We start from the raw sequence: 25642 nt of genomic DNA on the forward strand, positions 1-25642 counted from the left end.
TTAATATGGATTAAAAACTCATCTATTTTTTTATCTTAAAATTTGTCTTTATGTTTGTAATTTGTTTTAAGTTGATGTGAATTATAATATAAGGTACTTTTATGAACTGATCAGAAAAAACATTTATTTATGTTACTATATTATACATGCACTCTTACTTTATTGGAAAAAAAAGAATTAAAATGAAAACAAATATAAAAATTAGCTACTGCTGCTGCTGTATTGAATTTTACTCATAAGAGAACTCAAATTTGATGAGGTAATCAAAAAAGCTAGTTGTATGTAATTAATTATTTGTTATGTTTAGCACTATTTACCTTTCTTAGCTTCATTCTTTGATCACTTGTTGACACATTAAAGAATGAAGCTAAGAAAGGTAAGCAGTACTAAATACAGAAACTACAGTGATCTTAGCAGAAAGATAATAATAATTATTATCTTAACAATTTTGATTGATTATTGTTTAATCTAGATATCTCCATCTCTATATTACAATCAACGGAAATAAAAGGATAAACAATATGTTATGACTCTTTGATGAAATGCTAAAATTAAAATGAAACGATCCTGTGCCGGATTGGTAGCATCTTGACCTTTCATCCGGAGGTCCTAGGTTGGAATCCCAGTCAGGCAAGCCATTTTTCATATGTTACAAAATTCAATTTTCCATATTCCACATACAAGTTCAAAGCTTTTGAGTATTTTCATTAATCAAAAAAGAAAACAAAAAGGTAATGAATTATACATTCCTGTTTTCTTCAGTTAGTTTATAAGTGACAACAATGATGACTAATTATGATTTTATCACTAATGCCTGCTCAAACCATGCCATTTAATTCATCAATTTAGAGGCAAAAAATAAACTAAAATTATTTAATTAACAATTTTATTTAAATTTACTAAATTCTAAGCATTTGAAGTTTAAGCATTGTATCTGCTAAAAAATAAGAGAGGCAGTTATAAAAAACTGTGACTTATACAGTACTTTTAAACTTTATTTTCAGAATCAGTAGTCAAAATTGCATATGAGTCTGGAAGATGTAGCTTTTAAAAAAATTATTGTTGATAAGTGAAATTGTTGATCCTGAATGTCAAATGACAGCCATTAGTGATTGAAGACCACTGAAGAAATAAAGTACATAAAGAGAAAATTACACATAATAAAATTCTGTCTCTCTGAATGTTGACCACCCCTAAATAATTTAAGAGAATATCTGAGTTAAAACTAGCTAAATAAGAAACATAAAGATTTTAATCTTACCAACATAAGTTGAACTAACATTTCCAGCATATGTGGTGCTAAATCCATACTAGGAGCATTAGTAAAATTTTCATGAACATATGTAAATGTCCCAGCAGCTCTAAGAAAACTGTCAACAGCCTGATCAAGTCCCTTAGCTGTCAGTCTGTCTTGTTTTGTTCCCATCTGAGTGTATACAGCAGCCATATTGAATAAAACACATGCTTTTTCAAAAGCTACGGTTCTTTGACAACTTGGAACTCCGGTTAGTGAGTCGTACCTGGAAAATAATAAAAGGTGTACATTTTTATTGATGAAAAAATCTATTAATGAAAGTGTTAAAAGAGTAGAAAATAATTTTTTTTCCATAAATCAAATATACAATTATCTTAATAATTGATTTGGGGCATGAATGATTGTTCAATGAGTTAAATAAATTGTGCAATATATTTTTAGCTTGTTTATGGTAATGAAGTATTAAACATAATTAGTAACATGATATTTAGTTTATTAGTAGAACCATGTTTTGTTTGTTTGAACTATGAATGTCTTAAAATGAAAATTCTTAACTTCTCAAATTACCTTTCAATGAAAGTTTATATTAAGGATGGATGAGGAGAGTAAGGTAACAAATGTAGGTTATCATGAGGAAGAAGAGTTTTTGTGCAAAAAGGAATTCTAGTGATTCTAGTGAAGTCAAACATAGATTTAAGAGTTAAGAAATTATTTAAAAAACACTTGAATAGAGTGCAATAATTCATGACAACAATATTTGGACGATTCAATCACCAGATCAGAAAAGAATATAGTGTTTTGAAATTTGATGTTCCAGGACAATCTTAGAGAAAGATGGGTAAATGAAGTTTAAAAAGAAATGGTTGAAGAGAAGCTGAAGAAAAGAGAAATTTGTGCTAGTCTTATGGAAAGAAGTAGATAAGAAGAGTACCATAGAAAATTATTCAATTTATAGGAGAAAATGCTGAAAATAAAAATTGCAAAGATAAGGATTAGAAAACATAAAGCAGATAGTTTTGAATGCTCAATACAGTAAGATTAAAAGATTGCACAGAACCAACAACTGAAAATACTTTCAAACAAATTTCATGCTTTTGGTATAATTTTCCTACTAAGTTAACTTTTTCTCACTGTGTTGAGTAGTTTTTCTTTTATGGTCACATTTGCTTTTCCTTTTAGGTGAAAAGATACCATTTTCTTTAAATTACATTAAAATAGCATTCATTATCCCTAATTTAATGCACATTCAGAAGCTATTTGTCATTGTGTCATGCTGGTATGCTCAGGAAGAAAAAAGATTTTTGAATGCTTTTTTGGTGTTATGTCTGTTATTATATATTCAAGACATACAGAACAAAAAGTACGAAAATATGCTTTTGTAATAAGAAATGAAATAAAATTTCACAAAACACTATTTATAAAATGAACATTGCTAAATAACCAAAGAACAATAACTTCACTTTATACAAGCAACTTAAAGAATGGTTATGGCCAAACAGTGTAGCCACAACATAAAAAGAAATAAACAAAACTGTTTGTGGGTTAGGATCAATTTTTACTGCTAGTGTAATAAAACCTTTTTTTTTTTTTTTTATTGTAATTTATTATTTAAAAGGACAAGTGAGTAAAAAGGAAGAACAGAAAATCTGATGTGAAATACCACAAACAAGAAATCTCTAATGCACCAGAGCCTAATGAAAAGTTAGTGCTGAATATATCTTGGTGAGATATATTTTAACATTATCAGGCACTGAAAAACAACATTGTATTCAAATAAATGTCAATTACAGTTAATTTTGCCATCAATAATTTGAAATGTTGATGCTACAATCCATTTCTTTTTGTTTTATATTTATGTTATGTTGTACGTGTTGCATCCTGCATCTTTAATTATTTGTTTTATGTATCTAACCCCTGTATCCACCTATAGTTTTTATTTTTTATATTTCCTTTCACTACTAAATTAACTAATTTTTATGGGTGCTTTAACATATGACCTACTAACTGTCTTTTTCTAATAAGAGTTGGTTGCAGAATTTTTTGTTAATCTGGATTAATTTCAAAGCCTTTTAATTACAAACTTTATCAGCCAACTTAATTTCTAACATTCTTTGATAACATCTTACTTTAAAAGCCTGCATTCATTATGCAGGCTTTCTAATTTTCTATTTGTTATGAAGTTGTATGCTAGATGCAAATAAAATATTGCCTCTTTCTAATTAAAAATATCTGTTAAATTCAAGTAATTTCTGTTTTATTTAGATAGTCAGCTTAAAATATTCTCTTTGCTGTCTGATTTTTAATCTCTTTAAAATGTACAATAGATTAAACAAAGTGAAATAAGGAGAGAATCATAAAAGGTCAAGAAATAATGGATAAATGTGAAGCAATAGAATCATTGGAAAAACAAGGAAAAGCTGAAGAAATGTATGATAAAGCAAGAGAATTGAGTAAAGCACATCTAAAGAAAATAAATAAGATAGGAATAATGAATAAGCAAGGAGAAATAGCATCAGATACAAAATATAGAAAAATTATTTTGAAGAAGTACATAGGAAAATAGTATGATTCATCAAATAACCATGAATACCTACACATCAGTGATGAAGAAGAATATGATGAAGAAATGAAGGACCCAATTATTTTAAAAGCAGAAGTAAAAAAATCATTCAACAACTTAAGATATAAAAAAGTTACAGGTTGTGATGAGTTACCAGCAGAGGTGTTAAAGGTCTAGAGAAAGGTGCAACAGATAGATTAACAAAACTTGGAATTGAAATCTGTAAGACTGCTCAATGACCAGAAGATTTCCTTAAAAACCTTATTATACCCATACCAAAGAAGAAAAATGCCAAATATTGTAAGGACTATAGAACTATAAGTCTAACATCCCATGCCGCAAAAGCATTAACATGAATAATACTGTAGAGGGAATGTAAGATGGTAAATATTTTTTCTTAAGAAAAGGAAAGGGTACTAGGAATGCAATAAGTTGTTTGCAAGTTTTGATGGAGAGAATGATAGATTTAAACAAAGTTTTGTACATATATTTTATTGACTGGGAGAAAGCTTTCAATTAGGTTAAACAGGATAAACTAATGAAAATTTTAAGAAAATAAGTAAATAAGTTTGGATTGGAGGGATAGAAGATTTATTAAGAAACTGTACGAAGGACAAAGGGTACAGGTTCGAATAGAAGAAACAGAAGCAGTAAAGAAAAAGAGTTAGACAGGGATGTTGCATGTCACCATTCTTTTTTTACATTATGCAGACCAACTAATTGAGGAAGGTTTGGAAGACTTAAGGATTGTGATTTTATGACAGTAGGCGGAGAAAAATAAAGACAATTAACTATGAAGATGACCAAGTAGTACTGAAGAGAAGCTGCAACAAATAATGGATAGAATAAACAGGATAGGAGTAAAATAGGAATGAAAATAAATGCTGATAAATCCAAAGTAATGAGAATATTGAGAGAATAGGCAATACTAGAGAATAGGGAGAATACTATTGAGGAGAAATAATTAAAACAGGTTGGTAGTTTTAAATATATTAGAAGCACAATAAAGTTTGATGGAAGTTGCACTGAGGAAATTAGAAGCAGAATTGTGAATTGTAAAATGGTGTTCAGCAAGGTTAGAAACCGGTTTGCAACAAAAAATATACATATTGATCTGAGAAGTAGATTTGCAAGATGTTTTGTTTGGACTGTGGTATTATACAGTGTAGAAACATGGACTATAAAGGAAAGAGAAACTCAAGTGTTTGGAAACCTTTGAAATTTGGCTATGGTGGAAAATGCTAGTTATCAGCTGGCAAGAGAGAGAGAGAGAGAGAGAGAGAGAGAGAGAGAGAGAGAGAGTAACTAATGACCAGGTCTTGACAAACATGAACCCACCAGCTTGGTCTAGTGGTGAACGCATCTTCCCAAAGTTGAGAGTTCCAGTGTTCAAGTCCTAGTAAAGGCAGTTACTTTTATACGAATTAGAACATTAGACCATATATACCGGTATTCTTTGGTGGTTGGGTTTCAATTAACCACACATCTCAGGAATGGTCGAACTGAGACTGTACAAGACTACACTTCATTTACACTCATACATATCATCCTCTGAAGTAATACCTGAATAGTAATTCCTGGAGGCTAAACAGGAAAAAGAAAAGGTCTTGACAAACATAAAAGGGAGTAGGAGTATGATTAAGACAATACAAAAACGAAAAGCTAATTGGATAGGTCTCATCTTAAGATATTCAAAAAGTGATAATTTAAGGAAAGATTATGGGTGTGAGAGAAAGAGGAAGAAGGAAGATATGAACGTTGGATGCTTTAAAAGGGAGAAAGGATACTTTAATTTAAAAGAAAAAACTCAGGACTGGCCATCATGGAAAATGCTGTTTCTTGATACCTGTCAATAGAGAGTTCCTCTAAAGAAGTAGTAGAATAAAACATGATTTCAGATCTTAATAACAAAGATGATAAAATTAATCATAGATGTCTAATCTTTTCTTAGTCCATATTTGAAAAAAAAATCTAAAAAGTTATTTAACAGAGATTGATCATAAGACATCAAATATATTAACAATAATGAGTTCATATTTAAATTTGACTTTTCCTTACTACTAATAAACCTTTTAATACATACTGCTTAGTTTATTTATTCTTTCTGGTTTTTTAGTATATCTTCGCTGCAGGGCCATCTATGTTTAAGTGTCAGTTTTGGCATAAGTTACACATACATGCATGTGTAGAAGTGCTCTATATCACATACAGCTATAACATAATGTATAAGAAGCAACTCTGCAATGTTACATTTTTTATCTGTTGCATTGACTGAGCAGTATAGTATACTGTAGTACTGCTAGGATAGTTTTGTATAATTAATTATAGAGAGCAGAAAAGAGCAACCTTAAAAGTATACTACTATTTAAATTACAAACAGTACTTACTTACCATTCAAAATAAATACCAAGGCTTCTGTCTGGGGGAAAAAACCTTCTTTCAACAAAGTATAACTGATTGAAATACTGGAAGAGTAATGTAATTCCACTACCATCTCGATTTGGAGTTCGCATTGCCTGGGTGCAAGAAAAAATTCAATTAAAATATAATACATAGAATTTTTAACTCAATTTTAAAATGTATAGCTCATAACATTTCATTGAAGAAAGTGTAACCACCATTTGTTCACAATTTTATTTATTTGTTATTTAATTGCTGTAATTTGCTTGTAAGCTCCTTTTTATTAATTATGTGTAATTTAATTAACATGGTATTTTAACAGAATAATCTTCTGCATATGTATTAACCATTTTAATAGTAAAGATAAGGAAGAGTTAAAGCAAGGAAATATTCTTAATTAGGTTTAAGATCAAAAAATAGAATTTAAAGTTATAAATCTGTATAAAAGATCAAAACAGTTATACAGTTGTTGACATCCACAATAGTAATATATTAAATAAATAGATAAATTCTAATATAGTGTGCTTTTCACTTAGATCCTACACACACGTCTTCTTACCTTAAACATACTTCCACCAATAACATCAGCTGATGCAATGATGAAAAACAGCAACACCAGTGTCACTGAAGATAGTTTAAAAAACAGATGAATGCACTTTGATGAAAGATCACACCAGCTGTCAAGGTGTAAAAAACACCCCATTATTCTAGTTTGTTACAGAACAGGCTAGGCAAAATTTAAGAAGATAAACTACACATGTAAAACTTAAAATACCAAATTAAAGTTTAAACGCATTTCTTACAAATCCGGTAAATTTTTTATTTGTTCTCAAATACTCTTTTTTTTATAGAAATGAAAGAACTTCTTCTAAACTTGCTGCCTGCTTCTTTGTGGTTGAATAATAAACATTTGTGTCTATCATGTACTTAATTCAGAAATAAAAATACAGTATTTGTCAATATTTATTAAAAAATAAAAAAATTAAATAATCTTATTGCAGTTACAGCAGCAATAAAGTACATTGAAATCTGATTGGCTAAATAAATTTAGTACACCAGTTCTGTACTCATATTATTAATATCTATTCAAAATTCATAGGTTTAAGCTGACTAGAAAAACTGTTTATGTTATCTTAAATATTTTAATTCTAAGTAATTTTCATTTTACCTGGCGTAAATCCATAAATTCAGAAATGGCATCTTCATACAATGAACCGTCCTCACTGTAATGTTCAAGTATGAAATCCTGAAACAAAGATTTAAAAATTTATGATTATTTATAAATAAAAAAAAAAGTTGTTCTATTATCTAAATCAATGTGTGAGAAACTAACAAGAAAAGTGATGGATATACCTGTTTCATATGAAGTTGATTTCTCTAAATGAAAAAAATTGGTAGTTTTCTAATTTTAATTACAAACTAATTTTAGATTTCATTTTTATAGAATGTATGCTGGATGTCATAACCTAATGGTTGTAACTGATCTGATATCAGACACATAAAACTCATAAAACTGAACACAGCCATTCCAAGAATTAAAAACATAACATGCCACTTTCTAGAAAAATTGAGGAATGAAGAGTTTTGCAGAATGAAGCCTTTCTCACAGAGATAGACATATATACTTTGGTTTCTTTTCATAAGCAGAGTATTTGCGTCGTATAAAGTCTTTTTCAATGCTATTTTTGAGCTGGTGGTCGAGTGTGTACCTTCCCCAGTTACACAATCTTGTTGTCTGAGCATTGTTACAACGGTTTTGCGCCTTTATTGTTTAGATGATTCATCTCCATTTCATAGGGATTCAGACTGTTTTGGCGCACGATTTGTTCAAGCACCCGCCTCATCGTGGCGAAAAGATTGGCAACGACTCCTGGTTGTAAGTCCCTACTACGAGTGAAAAGGCTTTACCCTTAGTCCTGCTTGTGCTCGTTTAGAGCGGGACTCGTAATCTGTAACTGAATGTTGATCTTTGATTTCACGCATTTGATCCAGTAGTGGTGAAGAGGTGCAAAAAGTGACAGGAGAATACACAGAAGGTCTCCAGCTGCCCGTGGCTCGCTGCAGGTAGTCGTCATGCTTGTGGGCTTGTGCCCAACATTTCTGAATAGTAAGCATTTTGCTCATATACTGCTAGGTGAGGGAATCTCCGACCATGATCAATTTTAGAGGGGTAGGTAAAAAGTCTAGCCCGAGGAGGGGGGTGGAGCTTTTTCCTTTGACTTCTTCAAACACTGGTTCAGACAATGAAGGTTTGGAATTGAATGTAGGGGTGACCACCCAGGAGGGTATGAACCCAATCGTTGAAGAGTTTTCACAAGCCAGGGGCAGGCCTGACAGCTCTGCCCCATTGGCCCATGATGTTTTAGCGGAACTAGATAGCTTGTTTTCCTATTTAGCAAACCCCAAGAGTACCAGTGCAGCTATCAAGGGGAGATTATTGCCTCATCTAGAATTCTTTCGAGCACCTTTCACAGCTCTTGTGGAGGGTTTTGAAAATCTTGTCTCAAAGCCTACGGAAGTAACTGCAGTTCAGAAACCGGCTCCAGCTCCGGCCCCAATGCAGCAACATAGGTATGCTGAGGTGGTTACGGGCAGACATGAAACAAGACAGTCCTCTAAGAAACCTGAGGTTGCGTTTGTTAACAGAGCGGAGGGCTCGACTGTATCCAGCAGTCAGCTGAAGAAAGATCTCCCGGTACGACTTTGGGAGCAGGAACTTTCGTGTGTATCACACTGTTGGATTCACTAACTGCGACGAAAGACGTTTTATTCATATTTGTCAGCTCTGAGATAGTGGCTGTAAGTGAAGCTACTTGATCAGAAAGCATCTGAACAAGTTTTTTAAGGTCATTGCAGGATCCGCACTGCTGATTATTAACGTTTGTAAGAGTTTGTTTCGATGTAGCGGTAGCAAAAGATACATCTGGTTTAACCAGGTTCCATGAATTATTTAACTTTTTGTATTCTCTTCGTGCGGCCGGGAAAGATAGCTTTTGCTCCGTACAGATTTTGAGAATTGCCTTTTCTTCTTTAAAGGTTGGGCAATCTCGGGACCGTGCTGTATGTGGACCACTGCAGTTTGCGCATTTTTCACTTTCTTCGCAGTTAGTGTCATTATGACCTTCTTTAGCACATCGAGCACAGATCTCAGTTTTTGTACAAGATGTTGTAGTGTGACCAAAACCTTGGTATCTGAAACATCGCCGTGGGTTGGGTATGAATGGTCGTACCCGAACCGAGAGGTAACCCACTTTAATCTTTTCTGGTGAAACAGGGAGATTGAATGTTAATATAAGAGACGGTGTCGGTTCTTCTGTTCCGTTCTGCCGTTTCATAATACATTTCACTTCAACAACATCTTGGTGGCAAAGCTCGTCAACTATTTCAGTGATATCTATATCTAAAAGGTCTCGACAAAAAATTACACCCCGGCTCGTATTTAAAGTTTTGTGGCTTTCTGCACTTATATTTATACCACCCATATTACGGAGACGTAAGATAGATCGACTCTGTTCGTTGTTGAATGTTTCGATCAGAATCGATCCGTCGCGTAATTTCCTGATGTTCTTCGGGGAGCCACTTGTACCTGTTACAGTTTTGTTTATTAGGAAAGGTGAAACCTTTTGGAGGGAGCCACCTTCCTGACTATTTCGGAGAACAACGAATCTAATATTTTTAGAATTCGATTCTAATAACTTGTGGTTCTCTTCAGTAGGACTTTTATCCTCGTCAGACAAAGCTGACCGAGGTCTCTTCACAAGACTTAATTTGGTGGTTTTTTCAGATGGACCACCAACCATCTTGGAATTTAATATAGGAACAGAAATTTTGGTCCCACGAGTACCGGCGAAAAATGGACCACTCCAGCAGAGCACACGCGTACTGGAGCTAGAGCTAAGTACAACTGGGTTAGCCCGGGTGCCCAGAGGACATCGTTCGAGACTCACTACGTAGAGCCATTCACTCATCGGCACGATTTGTTCCCACCTTGGGTTACGGTTGCGTTTCGTAAGATGTCGCAACACCACTGAGTGTTAATGTAAGAAATATCAGTGTAGGATGTTGTTGTGTAATTGTGTAAGTGTGTATGTTGTAATTTATGTAGTGTTTTTGGCTTAGTATATGTGTATGATGTAAAGTGTTCTGCAGCTCACTGTATAGTGGGAAGAAAAGCTGCAGAGCCTAGGCCCGTGGGGATGCCAACCCCCAAAGTCTTAAAGAATAAGACTCCCCGTCGGGGCTGGTATTCTGTCTGGGGGCAGGTCCGTTGCACCACCGCTGACTCCATCCATTTTTCTCCCAAGCATTCTCCTTCATTGCCTTGTAGTTTCCAATCTTAACCTCATCTAGTAATTTAATCCTTCTTCCTTGCTTCCTTTCTCCTTCTACTGACCCTTCCAGTGTAGTTATCAAGATTCCACTTCCTCTAACCACATATCCAAACCAGTTTCCTTTTCTTTTCTGTACTTCCTGCATAAGTGCTCTTTGTTCTTTAATCCTGTTCATTATTTCCTCACCTGTCACTTTAATCATCCATCTTATTTTCTCCATCCTTCTTCATATTCACATCTCAAAAGCCTCAATCCAGTCTATCTCCCTCTTTCTCATCATTTGTATTCAAATACAAGACACAGCATAGCATTTGTTGAAATTCTTCCTTAACTCTAAATTTAGACTCTTACTTTAGTAATTCCTTCTTCTTACTGAAGGGTTCCTTAGCCATTGCTAGTATTCCTTTTATTTCCATTGCGATGTTCCAGACCTTTCTCACCACAGTACCCAAATATCTACAATTTTTTACTTTCTGTATTCTTTCTTCATTTGCTCTACAACTAAATCCTCTTTGTTATTTACTTCCATTACTGCATTCCTTCTTTCAAGGCTTTTAACAATCTTTGAAGCATTTGTGTGCGTGTGTGTGTGTGTGTGTGTGCACATATGTGCATATGTGCGCCAGCAGCTAGAATTACTATAGTTCAGCTAACCTTATGCATCTTACTTTTTATCCTCCTATATTTATTCTTCTTTCTGTGTCTTGTAATATATCCCTTATCATATCTTCAATGTAAATTTTATACTGCCTTCTTTCTTCCACTTTCTTCAGGATTTCTGTTGTCAGCTGTGGTTTCTTGGCTGTATTTCCTCATAATAGCCTACTTGTGCTGTTTTTACTATGGCAGTTTTTATTCTCATCCAGGTCTCTTCAGTGTTCTCATTTTCCTTTTTGTTTTCTTTAATTACCTTAGCTAGTTTTTTTCATTCTTTTTTCTCATCCAATTTCTTTAACTTTTCTAAGTTCCTTTTCTAAACTACCTTAGCTATTTATGAAATCTGCACCTGATAATCCATTGGCTTTCTTAGCAGTATTCTTTTATCTTTACAAATTACATTACATTTTTGTGAGAATCAATGCATTATATTTATTAATAAACAAAAGTTGTATGGTATAATTGAAAAAGTAGTTTGTGTAGTATTTTGAATATTCATAGCACTATTTCAATAAAAATCACCTGAGACTGATTAATCCAGAAGGTGAACTGTTTTAGCTGTTGTGTGGTAGTGTAAACTCAGTAAAAAATAATTGTGTACGTGATGATATTCATGGTATTTTCTTCATCTCACTAATGGTATCTTTCATTAAAAGCTTTTTTCTTTTTTCTAAGCTACTTGAATACAGATTAATTTCTAAAAACTTTTTTCTAAGAAAACTTTGATTTTTTTGAGCAAAATTATTCCTGATAACTTTTGTGTTCTGAACTTGAACAGTTTTAAAGATATTTTTTTAAAATGAATAAATTTTTTATTCAGTTTAGATATGATTATCTACTGCCAAGAATACAAAGTATTACTATAACTATTCAGTTTCTTTACGTTAATTTTCTATAAGTAATTGAAATTTCTTTTGAAACAAAAAATGTATGGTGAATGTAATATAACAATACATTACATGAATTTTGTAGTCACCTAAAATCTATTTCTTTTGGATTTTCTGCTGTAATTTGCTGTAGGTAGATCCCTCTTTAGATTGTAACAGTAGTCAGCTAACATCTTTGGATCCCATTTTCCCTAGTATTGTGTTCCATTGTAGATATTTCCTGGTGAAAGTGTTTTTCATGTTCATCACTGATATTGCCAAGATTGTTAGGGGAAAAATTCAAATGTGATTGTAAGAAATGGATTTGAATGACATGTTACACCTAAGTTCTTTGTAGTTTTGAAGGAATTCACTCAAGAGTTCTCTGTAGTGATTGGCCTTATGGTTCCCAAGGAAGTTGTACCACATTTTAAAACAATTTTCATGCAGCAATCTCCAAGTCATTCAAACATTGGATCACTCATTAATTTTCTTATTTATGGTCCAACAAATGTACCTTTCTTTATTTTAGCATCACTTATATTAGGAAATATGTTTTTTAGAAACTGAAACCCTGCTCCATTACGATCCATTGCTTCAAAAACCTTTTGAATAAACCTAGCTTAATGTGTAGTGGTGGGAGATAAACTTTTTCTGGTTTTACTAATACCTGACTAACAACATTCTTCTCTCCTACAGTTAGTACCTCTCTCTTGGGCTACTGCTCTTTTATGTAATGGTTTTTCCTATCCCTGCTGTCCCATATGCATAAAAAGCAACAGAACTTATTGTATCCAAGTTGCAGTCCAAGTAAAAGTGCTATTTCTTTCAGTCTTTCACAAATATGCTATAAATATTTTTCATACTGAATCCTGTTCAATACAAGTTTCATAATTTCATAGTATTCCTTCATGTAAACAGCTTATGCTAATGGTACTAATGGTGTTTATTTCCAATGACGTAGTACAGCTTTCAAACTAAGCTTTGACGAGTCAATAAAAAGTCACCATTTGTCAGGATAGTGCATTTGTCCCAAAGCTTCTAGTAAAGAGTCCACATCATTACAGTATACTAAGTTTTTGCACTGAGAGAAGAAATGTTCAAATTCTGACTGTCTGTCACGAAAAGTATTTATTTTAGTGTTTGGTTGTAAAAGATACACTATCCTTTCAGTCTTGATGCCAGTATTTCCGCTTGATTCATTGATAAATTTAGATCATGAACCAGATCATTTAATTCTGACTGATTAATTAAATGGGGTTCAGTATATCTATTTTCTATAAAGTCTCTTTCTTCATCGCCTGATAAGTCAGCACAAGATTTGACATTTTCATCTTCATCTTCATCCAAGTTCCATGTTTCAGTGGTACTGGAATTGGAAGCTCTTGGCTATGTGGTACTGGCCGCATGACAGATTGATTCAGGGTATTTAACAGTATATCTAGTTTTAGCTATTATCAAAGCTATCTTTAATACACAAAAATAACAGTTTGTGGTATGATATCTCCAAACCATTGCAATGGCAAATGACATGTGACCATTTAGCCAACCAATCAACAATGTTACACAAGAAGCACAACAAAAATGAGGAGCCCAAGATATTTCCTGATCACCTAATTTACTTCCAAAATACAATTCATATGACTTTTTTATCAGTGGAGTTATATTTCTTTTCTAAGACTTCAACTGTTACATGACCACAGATGTAGCAGAAATTTTTTGGATGATTAATGGAATTGTGAGACATTATTAATACATTATAGTAACTAATACTGTTTAAAAAAACACTATAAACACACTAATTTAATAAACATACACTCACTTTACTGAACAACATATAGTGGCAAATATGAAAGCCAGTTATAAAATTGAATGTTAGACACATGAGAACTCGCACTTGAATGAGAATTAAACTCATTACTCTTGTCTGTACAACAGTTTATAAATAAATATAATAACAACAGAAATAACTAATGAGTGGACGATAAGTTTATAGTAAGTTGAGAATAGAAAGAATGAGTCACATTCTTGTATATTTTAATTAGTGTGTAAATAATAAACATGATGACTGAGTCTAAAAAATTAATGTGACAACAATTAAGGTACTGTTAACAAAAGAAATTTAGTTGATACATAATATAATAAAATATGTTCACAAAATGCTATGCTTTTGGAGTTAATGCATGATACTACCTGAAAATAAGAATGGTAGTAACAAAAAAACTAAGCCTGATAGAAGAATTCTGATTTCATGTTTGAAATCAGCATGAAAAATAAGAATCAGTTATTCTCTCTCATTTAACAAAATCATTGTTAAATGATATCAGTGTTACTTGTGAGGATAGATGATTCATTATTGGTGAAACTCATTTTTCTCAGATTTCAAGATCTTTCTTAAACAAAGTTGATGGTGATCAAGTTGAATAAAAAACATTTATGCCAGATGGTTTGTACTGTACTGTCTGAAAAAAAAAATTCAAGTTGCCTTTACATATCTTGCTCAATTTAAGTGATAGGGTAAATACCAATAAAAGAAGTGGAATAATTCAAGAGATCCTTCAAACCAAAGAAAGCCAAGCAAACTCTGAGCATGTTTCTAGGCTTTGAAATTCCATCAGTTTTACATCAAGAGGAACAACAATAAATTTACTGGCACAATATGTATACATAATTTGGGTAATATATATCATGCAATATAAAACAAATGATACTAATCACAGTCAAGTCATCTTGTGATTTTTAATAATCTCTTCTCCATTCAGTTACAACACTGAATGATTTGTAACTCAAATTATGCTTCATGAATTTACTGGAAAATATTTGAGCACTCCCTCACACAATCCTGATGTGATCCTGAGTGATCTTTATTTGTTTTCTAAACCAAAAGAATATTTATTTAGGTGGTTATCATTCTGGAAGAGATGATGGGGTTAAAAATTGTCACTGATTGGTTAACAAAACTAGTAATGTATTTTTGTGAAGATGGAACAGAAAAACTAGTGACATGATATAATAAATGTTTGATGTTAATTATGACTTTTATAAGCTTTTTAAATTACTGCTTCTTATTAACTTCTTATAGTTTAATATTACGTTAATAAACATTGCTGTTTACTATTACATTACATTATTTAACTTATTACGGTTTGACATTTTTTTATTTTCTTGATGAAATTCATAAAACAGTATACAAATAAAAAGTTTTAAGGAAGGTACAAATATGTAAAAAATATTAATGAAAACTAGAAATTCATACAATATGTGTGTTTAATTATGACAAACCTAATTTATTAGGTTTGTCAGTCATAACCTAATAATTTTTGACTAACAAATTTAATTTGTCAGTCAATACCTGTGACTGACAAATTAGGTTTTTTAAATAGAAATTTTATGAAACTTTATTATGCATTAATTACTGAAACAAAAAGTATGATCTAGTAAAACAATATGAATGTACTTACTTTGAAAGGTTCTCTAAAATCTATTTCCTTTGTTTCTTTCAGTCCTAAAGGGATCATTGGCATGACTGGTTCAGTGCTAAAATAAATACAAAACTGTATTAGATCAAAAACAAAAATAACAACACTGTTCCCAATATGTATAAAAAAAATTAAATAAGAATCATCCACTAAATTTACAATGCCTATAATAAAAAAGAAAAGATAATTGATAGAAATTTTTAATTCTCCCTCAAATATTTATTAATATTATACTCTTAAACTGTCTACTATTATTAATTATTCAATCATTCTTTTAACCTAACAAAGTTCTTTTTCATTGTAATATTCTGGATCAAAATCAAAAATATAATTGTGCAAATAGTGCGAATCAACTTCTCCCAATAATATTTTTATATATTATCTAAAACATCCTTCCCCAATGGTTTAACAGTTTGGATTCCAATAATAGGCACCATAATTCATGAAGATATACTTTATTATCAAGCTTAGTACTTAAGAGATTTGTGAAATGAATCTGATTTAGCAATTGACATTATCCAACAATAAAGTGGGTTTTGTATGAGTTTAGAGCTTAAGTGGAAATGGGTTTAGAGGTTAAGATCCTCTGTCCTTCCAGTTTAAGCCATTTCACCCTAAATGGTTTCATCAAAATTGAAGGAATCTTTACTTTAGATGGAATGGAATGTATTCCTTTTTTATTAAGGAAAATATAAATACAGTAATTTGTAGTTGTAGCTTTTCAGGGAGGGTGTAAGTGAAATGTGTTGTATTGATTCCATGTACAAAGTAAATTCATGTTAATTCTAAAAATTTTCCTTTACAAATTTGCAATTCCATTTAAGTCCATTTCAATTCCAATCTAATAACTACTAGAGATATGGTAGGATTAATTTTGTTTTAAATTTTCAGATCAAAAATCATATAAACTGTCAATTCTATCAGCAGTTTTTCAACGCAATTTAATTTTATTGTTGGAGCAGAAATCAGGGCAGCATTTTTTTGCTAGCACTAACTTAAAAATGAAACATTTCCAAACCAATGTTTTTATGAATTTTTTTAAAATTTTTACCAGCAGAACATATTCTATCCTGAGGTATTTATGTTTCTTCATGAGAGATTCTGTTCATATATATGTACTGTATGTATGTATAAAACCACAACCAACACAAACTCACACACACACACACACACACACACACACACACACACACACACACATATATATATATATATATATATATATATATATATATATATATATATATATATATATATATATATATATATATATATATATATATATACACATACACACACACACACACACACACACATACACATACACGCATGCATGCATGCATATTCTGGTTCCTAGACTATCTTCTTGAATGTTAATAATTTTTATCAATATTATACAAATACATTTTGAAGTTAAAATAAATAAAAAAGTAGTTTTTGCTTCTGGTCACTTCTACGTCTGTTCACAGATTACAATGGTCCAGATGTTATGTTTCCATGATTTAGAACTTAAATAAAATATATGGATGACTAACATTTCGTATCTACTTTCAAATTTCTTCTGATAATGTAGCAACTTAAATAAATTATCCTGTTTGCAAACTGTTTGTTATAAAAAATAAATATGAAATATAAATATTTGTTATCAAAAAATAAATAAATATAAAAAAGTCAAAAATAAATATGTAAATATGGTTATTAAAAATTAAATGCTCTGTCACAGGTATTAATTTTTTAGGCTCTATGTGTTTAAAAGAGCAGTTTGTTTTAGCAATATATGCACTATGAACTTTGTTAGTTTTCAAGTTGCATTGCATCAGAGTAATAAGGCAGTCTGATTATCTAGTGCTGCAAATCAGTAGGATAAACTGCATTCAGAGACTGTGGTTATTTCCTTTTCAGTTCAGTAATAGAAAGCATACTACAGATTAAATATGAATACTAAGCATCTTCACCTGGCAAAGAGGTTGCGTTTGCAGCTATTCAGTTGCAAAGAGTTAGTGGTGAGGCTGGGTTGCCTTTATGTTTAAGTAACATTATTATAAATACCTTCATGAAAACATTTAGAATGATAACCTAAACATATCACCTTTGTGTCTCTTAAGGTTTGGATAAATGTTGAAACATAATGAACAGATTAAAATGAGTTCTTTCTTTTAAAATTAGTTAATTGATTACTATCAATAATACTTAATCAAAGGAATCAGAGGGCTCAATGTAAACTGTATAATATGCTTGAATAATTATATCCATAACTATTTAACCTAGAACAATTATTATAAACCTTGTCTAGGGTTTAGAGAAAAAGGGTTGAATGCGCATCTCATTTGAAATTTTTCTGTTATATTTTTTACATTTTTCTGTAATTTGTTTAAATTTGGGTCTTTTTCTGTTGAAGAACCTAAACCATCCAAATGTATTAAATGAGTTAAGAATTAATAGTTTATTGATTAAATACAAGGTAATGCATTTTGGAGGCAGCAGAAGCCAAAGAGCATTCATCTTATTCAAGTTTTTAGATTACTAAAGGGCTGTACTGAAGTGACTTATGGGTTACGAGAAACTGGAAGAAGGGTTTTTGAAAACTGTAAGACTGAATTCAAAGAAAGATCCCTAAAAAATAAAATTGTGGGAGAAAAAAGCAATCAGCGAAGACAGTAGTGGTAAACACTATCAAAGCAAATTGAGTTTCACAAAATAAACTTTACTGAAATGAGTAGAGCTCATTATTTACCAAACTACAAGTATTAGCAGGTGCCCTGATTAAGCTAACAAAATTTCCATCCATTCATCTGCAAACTTATGAATTCATTTTTAAACATAAAAGATTAGTTGTGCTTTTGTGCTCTGAAACTGTGCTGAAGAGGCTTTTATGGATTTTATACCAAATGATAGATTTTTCTGTGGATAGTTTGAAGACTAAACTACTGAAATAATGTGGTCTGGAACTCGTTTGTGAGAGAAACAACTATCAGGATTCTTGAGATACCTTCATAAAATAACTCTTAAGTTGTTCTTTATGCAGTGGGATATGAACTACATAATGAAACACAAAGCTGGTACTACTTCTCTACATATCAATTAAAAATAATTAGAATATAGAGAATGGTCTAATTAAATCTTAATAAATTTATTAATCATTAGAACATGGGCACAAATGTGGTCTAATTCTCTTATTAAATGATTCATTTGAATGAAATCATTATCATAGTGTTCAGTATGTTTATATTTATTAATATACGAGTAAATACATAGAATAAAATATCTGAACATATTATAATAAAGTGGAAATGTAGATTTTTTAAAATTTTCATTTAATTTACTATTTTTCATATTTTGCATCTAAAACAAAAGATTAAAATATACTTTTTTGTGAAGGAAACACTGCTGAAAGTTCAAAATATAAAATTAAAAAAATTGTTTGCTGTGCCTTTGAACTATTTTTTGTTTGCAGGACATCAATTTCATCAGCAACAGGCTTATTTAACTATATAGTATTTAAATTATAAGAATTATTTTTCATTCCTGGTGTTGTTTATTATTGTCCTTGACTCACTCATTACCATTACTGAATGTTTATATGCTATATACAGGATACCTAAATTGGTTAAACATATTAATATCTGATCTCAAGCATAGTATAATTCAAATTCACTGAATAAGAAAGTTAATTACCACCTTCTTTTCCTTACATTTTTGATAAAGTTTTACTTTTTGCAAAAGCATCACTAATAAGTAGTCTGTATTCTTTTAATGTTAATGGTTATACTAATTGTTCAATTTCACAATTAATTTGCTGATGATTAAAAGAACAAAAGAATAACGTTTAATTTCCTCAGAAATAATTAGTAACAATAAGCTCTTGTTATGACCTATATAATGTATAGTTATATACTGATCCAAATAAAATATTTACTTATAAATGTATTTTATGTACGTAACATGAACATTTGCAAAAATATATACTTGCTAAAAATGTCAAGTAGTGTCTTTGTAATTAAATTAAATTTTCTAAAACCAGACTATATGTCATGCAAAATGTATGTCATAAGAAAATATAAATGCCAGTGTTTGATGCTTATATCCAATCATCTTGGATGCTTGTAGATTTGTTTACTGTGAATTTGTTGTAGTGGTGTTATGACAGGAGAAAAAAATTATTTTGTGTTCAAATTCTAAATGTAGGTGTATTTTTAAACCTCGTAATCATGTTTGCTTGATTCTTAGTGAGGGAGCCTGGCTGGCATTTTTCATCATTTTCCTAATCATTACCGCTAAAAAAAAAAATCAGTGTACTGGATGATTGCTTATAATATCAGGATAAAAAAATAAATAAACAAGGATTTGTGAAAAATTTGTACCCATACTACTGCACTTCCTATTCTCTCAATACTACACTACAAATAATTTAAAAATGTGTACCAGACTGAATCATTTGTTATTTGAATTCACTTTATATAATAATTTTTAAAATACATTTTTCTTCCCAGTAAAAAATTAACTTATGAATTCACAAATTAGCTTATGAGCTTATTGTTACTAATTATTTCTGAGGAAATTAAATGTTATTCTTTTTTTCTTTTAACACATTCACAATAGTGTTGTCAACATAAGATCACAGTAAAAGTTTACTGTAAAAAAATTACTCTGTTAGCCTTATTATTATCATCTGAAAATAAATTTATTATAAGTTTTGTGTAATTACTGGAATAAAATTTATAATTGTTGATGGTATAATAACTTAATTGGTTTTAAGAAATCTAACAGAAAAGTCATCTTTATCCATAAAATGACTATTAAAAAGGGTCAAAGAAAATTTAAATAAGTAAAGTTGACTTACCTTTCACCTTGATATAGTTCCACAGAACTATTTAGTTCTGCTAGTTGCTCTTTCAGTAACTGAAGATTTGAATTTACAAAACTAAGCTCCAAAGCTACTGTTTCTTTCAGTTTTCTGTTGTTTGTGGCTCTAAAAAAATTAAGACATTATAGAATTACATTTAAAAGTCAACTTTTGAAGAGCAAAAGATGCGCTTTATAACTCTCATATTAGATAAATAACTTTTTTAAGCATTATCTAATATAAATAGTTAAAATGATAATTTGTCCATTTATATGAAGAGAAAATGAATATTAAAAATTTGTTTCTAATTAAAGTATATCTTTTTTTGTTTCATTTGCAAATTGGATTTGCAACATAACTGGATTTTAGGGGTTTTCAACCTTTAATTTCAATGATATATATTTGTTAACACCTTTTTTTTTTGTTGAAATTATTATTGTCACTATTTGGTCAGGAATGTATCTTTTATTAAAAATATTTGTTAACTTTTATTTTTAAATAGATGAAGTGATGATATTTTTTATTATATATTTATCTTTTTTAAATTTGATTTTTGTAATAAATCAAGTGTGATTTCCTGTCCTTCTTTAGTACAGTTTCTTCACTAACACCTCCACTCAGTTTAGCACAAGGACTGGCTGTTTAGAGAATATCATTACTCTTAGAGAAAGCGATTTGATCTGGTCTCTTGTTAATCAGGTTCCTTATAAGCATCACAACCATCAGAATGCTATAATGTGTAACATAAAGTAACAGGTTAATGAATCCTTTTGTTGTTTGAAACAAGACAACATATCCATAAATAAAAAAAAATAAAAAAAGGATAGATAGAAGAAAAAATGATGTTATACTTTGCATTAATTTTGTTTCTTGTAGCAGTTTAAATGAAATAATTTATCTTTTTGTTAAATACAACTTAAAATTTGCTGTTATTTAGTAATAAATATCTTTCATATAGTTTTATAACACCAAAACATATCAAAATTTAATCAATTTTCTTATGAAAATCTTTCTCAAAACATAGAGATAATTTATAAAATTATTTTTATCATTACACTTGTATCTTTGTAACTTTGTCAATAAAAGTGTATACAATATACACTGAATTCACTGACTATCTAAACAAAATGGTGGTTAAAATTTTGAATTATAAGTATCTTTAAATAGTAACATAAATAATAACTTATATAAGACATGAACAATCAATAGGAACATTAAGTATTAAAAAAATGAAAACATTACAGGTTAAAAAGAAAGTAAAAGCAAACAATGTTGTTTTTATAGGATGTTATTTATGAGTACAGTATACTATTAGTATGACAATAATAAATGGTTACTTTTATTTATTATCTGATAATGCAGTATATGTTAAATTTATCAAAACAGATGTAATAATTAGAAATAATATCTTAAAAATTTATCCTATCATCTACCATAGTATAGTATAAAAATAAACCTGTTGAACACCATTCCTTTGATGATTACATATAATCTTTATATTAAATCTAAACAGCATTCCAAGTATTCCTACTATCTCTTCTATCCATTATAAATGAATACCTTAATAAAATCTATTTATTTATTTCTAAAATTATCAACACATATTTAAAAAATATTTATTTCTTATGTACAAATATACTTATGAGTATAAATATACTTTGACACAGTTAGGGTTCTTATTTAACTATGATTTGAGAACCCTAATGCTGCCATAGAATGGTTATATGCATATCTTTGAATAGAATGAAATGAAAACATTTTTTTTCTAAAACTATAAAATTTGTAGCTATCTGTAACTTTTGTTAAATGAACCTGAATTAACACCAACATTTTATGGATTAAAATGGAAGTTATTAGACTGTTTGTTCCATGTAACTGGATAATAAAGTAATTATCATCCATACTTTTTAGTTGTTACTTTTATAATGGTGAATCTGTTTTGGTTGTGATATTCATGAAAGGAAGTACATGCAGCTCTAAAGTGAGGAATTATGTTTCAAGAATATGGGAATAATTCTATTGGGATAGAAAGGACGCAGATGGGTTGTTATGTTTGGGAAACTAAAACATGTTATTGGGTCTACATTTGTTTACATTATGTGTGAATTTACACAAATAAGTAAATCTGGCTATTATTGTTTATCTACATGTCACTTCTCAATGGTAGGAGCTATTCTTTTAATTATCTTCTTAAAAAAAGGTCTGCAAATATGTATATATATACAAATAAAATATGTAAATAAAAACAATGTATAAAATATAGTATTTTTCAGCCTCTGTAAAGTACAGAATACATTCTGTACTTTGCATTCTGTACTATATTATATGTAGTTAATTAACATACAGAGGAAAAAGAAAAAAATGGACTATAAAAAATTTAATGAAAATAAATTAATATATTATAATAATTTTATATATATATATATATATATATATATATATATATATATATTTATTTATATACATCATATTTATTCATAAAAGCTCACAGCATTTTTCATTATTTCCTATTTAAATTTTCAGGGTGTGTGTCTTATCTGAATCATTATAATGTTTGAATGATTTTTATTGTACGAACAGTATATTATATTTGATTATTATTTTACAAGCCAATATTATATATAACTGTGACTGAAAAATTATAAAAAAACAGGTACAACTAGGAAACAAAGGTGATTTTTATTATATTACCTACCTCTGCCACTAGAGAAAGAGTACAAGGGTTAATACTGATATGTCTCTATTATTAGTTGTTATTCTGTAACAAAATATGTAAAATGAAATGTGTTTCTGGAAATATGGTACATTCTAGTTTTTAGTTTTATTCATTTCAAGTGAACTTCCTTCATGCTTTTCATTTATCTTTCAGTAATCAATTGATTTCAAACTTCTAACATGTCATATCTGTCACATTCCTTTTTTTTTAAAAAAAAAAAATACCTTTTGATTAAAAGTTACTTTTTTAATAAAAAAGAAAATGTTTCATTTACCATTGCTGAAAGAATAAAAGTTGTCAGAAGCTGAAATTATCAGTTACCAAACAGCCAGTAAAAAATATGGCATCAATGAGTCATGTAATTGAGATTGGCGAAAGAAAAAGTATTTGTTACTTGGCGCTTCAAAAAGATGGTCATTTCGTGAACTGAATTCCAGAAAATTCCTCTAATGAGAGCAAGAACTATCTTTGTTTATTAAAGAAAAAGGGAAAAGTGTTTTACAGTTTCTGCAGAGATGTGTATTATAAAGGTGAAACAAGTAGCTTTAGCAGGTAATACTGAAAATTTTACAGCTAGTAAAAGTTGGTTTCAAAAATTTATGTGTAGATCTGGTTTGATTATAAGAAGACAAACCACTGTTTGCCAAAGATTGTCAGATACATACAAAGAAAAAATTAAAGAATTTCAGTGATTGGCTTGCGCAGAAAATCTAATTTTGAACCATAACAAATAAGTAATGCTGATCAGTTGTCTGTACAGTTTGAAATACCATAGAATTCAACTATAAGGTTAATTGGTGAAAGAAATGTTCCCATTCAAACTCAGGGTTGTGAAAAACAAAAAAACTGTACAATTATGCTTGCCATTTTAGCAGATGGAATAAAACTTCCATCTTTTGCTATTTTCAAGCATAAGACTTTGCTCAACGAAAATTTCCCTGATGGATACTCATTTAATTTATGAATGAAAAATTGGGGTGGTTTCTTAGACCTAAAAGGTTCAAAAGGTAAAATCTATGTTCGTCCTTGATAGGTTTTGGGGACATTTAACTGAAAATGTGAAAGATTCATTATTGAGAAATAATCCTGAATTAGTAATTATTCCAGGAGGATTACCTTCTCTCCTTTAACCTTAGATGTATGTATTAATAAGCCTTTTAAAGACAAATTAAAAGAATTTTATTCTTCTTTGATGGTAAACAATGATCATTCTTTTACAATCAATGGGCCAATTAAAAGATCATTTCTCTCCTTGATCTGTGAATGGATATTGACTGCATGGGAAAATATACTTTTATAGTGATTAAAAGCTTTAAAAAAAGTTCAATTTCAAATTATTGGATGGGATGGAAGATGATATCCTTCTCTCTTCATTCTTAAAATGGTTACAAAAGGAAAGAAGAAGATGACTAACTGGAAAGTTTAATAATTGTAAATAGTTATTTATCCATTTATAATAACATTAATAAATAAATTTGTGAAACTGAGTGTTGTTTATTTATTGAAACCAAATGTTCCGTTTATTGAAGTATTTAGGTGTAAATGAGCATATATTCTAAAGTTTTTTCATTTTTTGTTAATCTTAAAAGTAGCCTGTGGGTCTTACGTGATGTCTGGGCTTATGTGGATAAATGTAATATATATATATATAATGAAAAGAATTCACTATGAATAAAAATTCCTACTGAAAGAAATACAAAAAGAAAAACTAATAAACAAATTTTGATGTATGTAGGCACTTAGAAATAATTACACAATTTCAACATAAAGGTAAACAAGGTTACCTTTATTCTATGATAATTAATTACCTTAATTTGGCATGATTGCTACCTGTACGTAGTTGCCAAAAATTGCAATCATAATACAGGACAAAATTAAATTTTCTTGTAAGAGATTCATTTATTCATTTTTTCTTGTAATACTTTAACTTTCAGAAATAAAAAGAAAAAAATTATACTTATGAGTATTCCAGAATTTGGATACTGGATGAACGTGTGAACTATATGTATACTGTTAGATGTATGTGTATGAGTGTGTTTGCTTCATGAAATTCTGTCTAAGTTTTTAAGTGCACAAAAACTTCACAAGATAATGGATTTGATAACAGTATGAAGTCCTTCTGTTCAATATTTCTAAAGTAGCAGCTGATTGGGAATGTTTTAAAATAAAGAACTAGCATCTTTAACACTTCTGTTAAATTTTCTCAAGTGTATAGGCAGAAATTTGGTTTTACACATCATAATAAAGGTGATAAAATCTTATAAAAATTCCTATTATTGAAAGTTAAATCTTGAAATTTAACATTTTTTATTACAATTGTCAATAAAATTCTTAAATTTAAATGAAAATTAAATTCTTTAAAAGTTTTACAACTTGTTTTTGGGAAATTCAGCTTATTTTTCAATGTGACTATCATAGATAGTTATAGGTTTTGTGTTTGGTTTAGTTTAATGATGCATATTGATTCTGATCCTTATTATTTTAAGAGTTCATAAAATCCTAAAATATCAATCTAACACAAGGAAATGTGAATTT

The 25642-nt window shown here is 29.9% G+C and overlaps 1 protein-coding gene across 5 annotated transcripts in view; it reads right to left on the minus strand.

The window, feature by feature from the left end:
- The window catches only part of Rhp (GTP-Rho-binding protein rhophilin), a 312084-nt gene that overhangs the window by 23229 nt on the left and 263213 nt on the right, over positions 1 to 25642 (minus strand). For all 5 annotated transcript variants that reach the window (XM_075373148.1, XM_075373131.1, XM_075373139.1 and 2 more), the window contains 5 exons: positions 20389 to 20517; positions 15531 to 15606; positions 7384 to 7461; positions 6207 to 6331; positions 1262 to 1520 (listed from right to left, as the gene is read on the minus strand). In XM_075373148.1, coding sequence (XP_075229263.1) covers positions 1262 to 1520; positions 6207 to 6331; positions 7384 to 7461; positions 15531 to 15606; positions 20389 to 20517 — 667 coding nt within the window. The remainder of the gene's footprint in view (positions 1 to 1261; positions 1521 to 6206; positions 6332 to 7383; positions 7462 to 15530; positions 15607 to 20388; positions 20518 to 25642) is intronic.

This window comes from Lycorma delicatula, chromosome 1, assembly GCF_047948215.1.
Source record: "Lycorma delicatula isolate Av1 chromosome 1, ASM4794821v1, whole genome shotgun sequence".
NCBI lineage: Eukaryota > Metazoa > Arthropoda > Insecta > Hemiptera > Fulgoridae > Lycorma > Lycorma delicatula.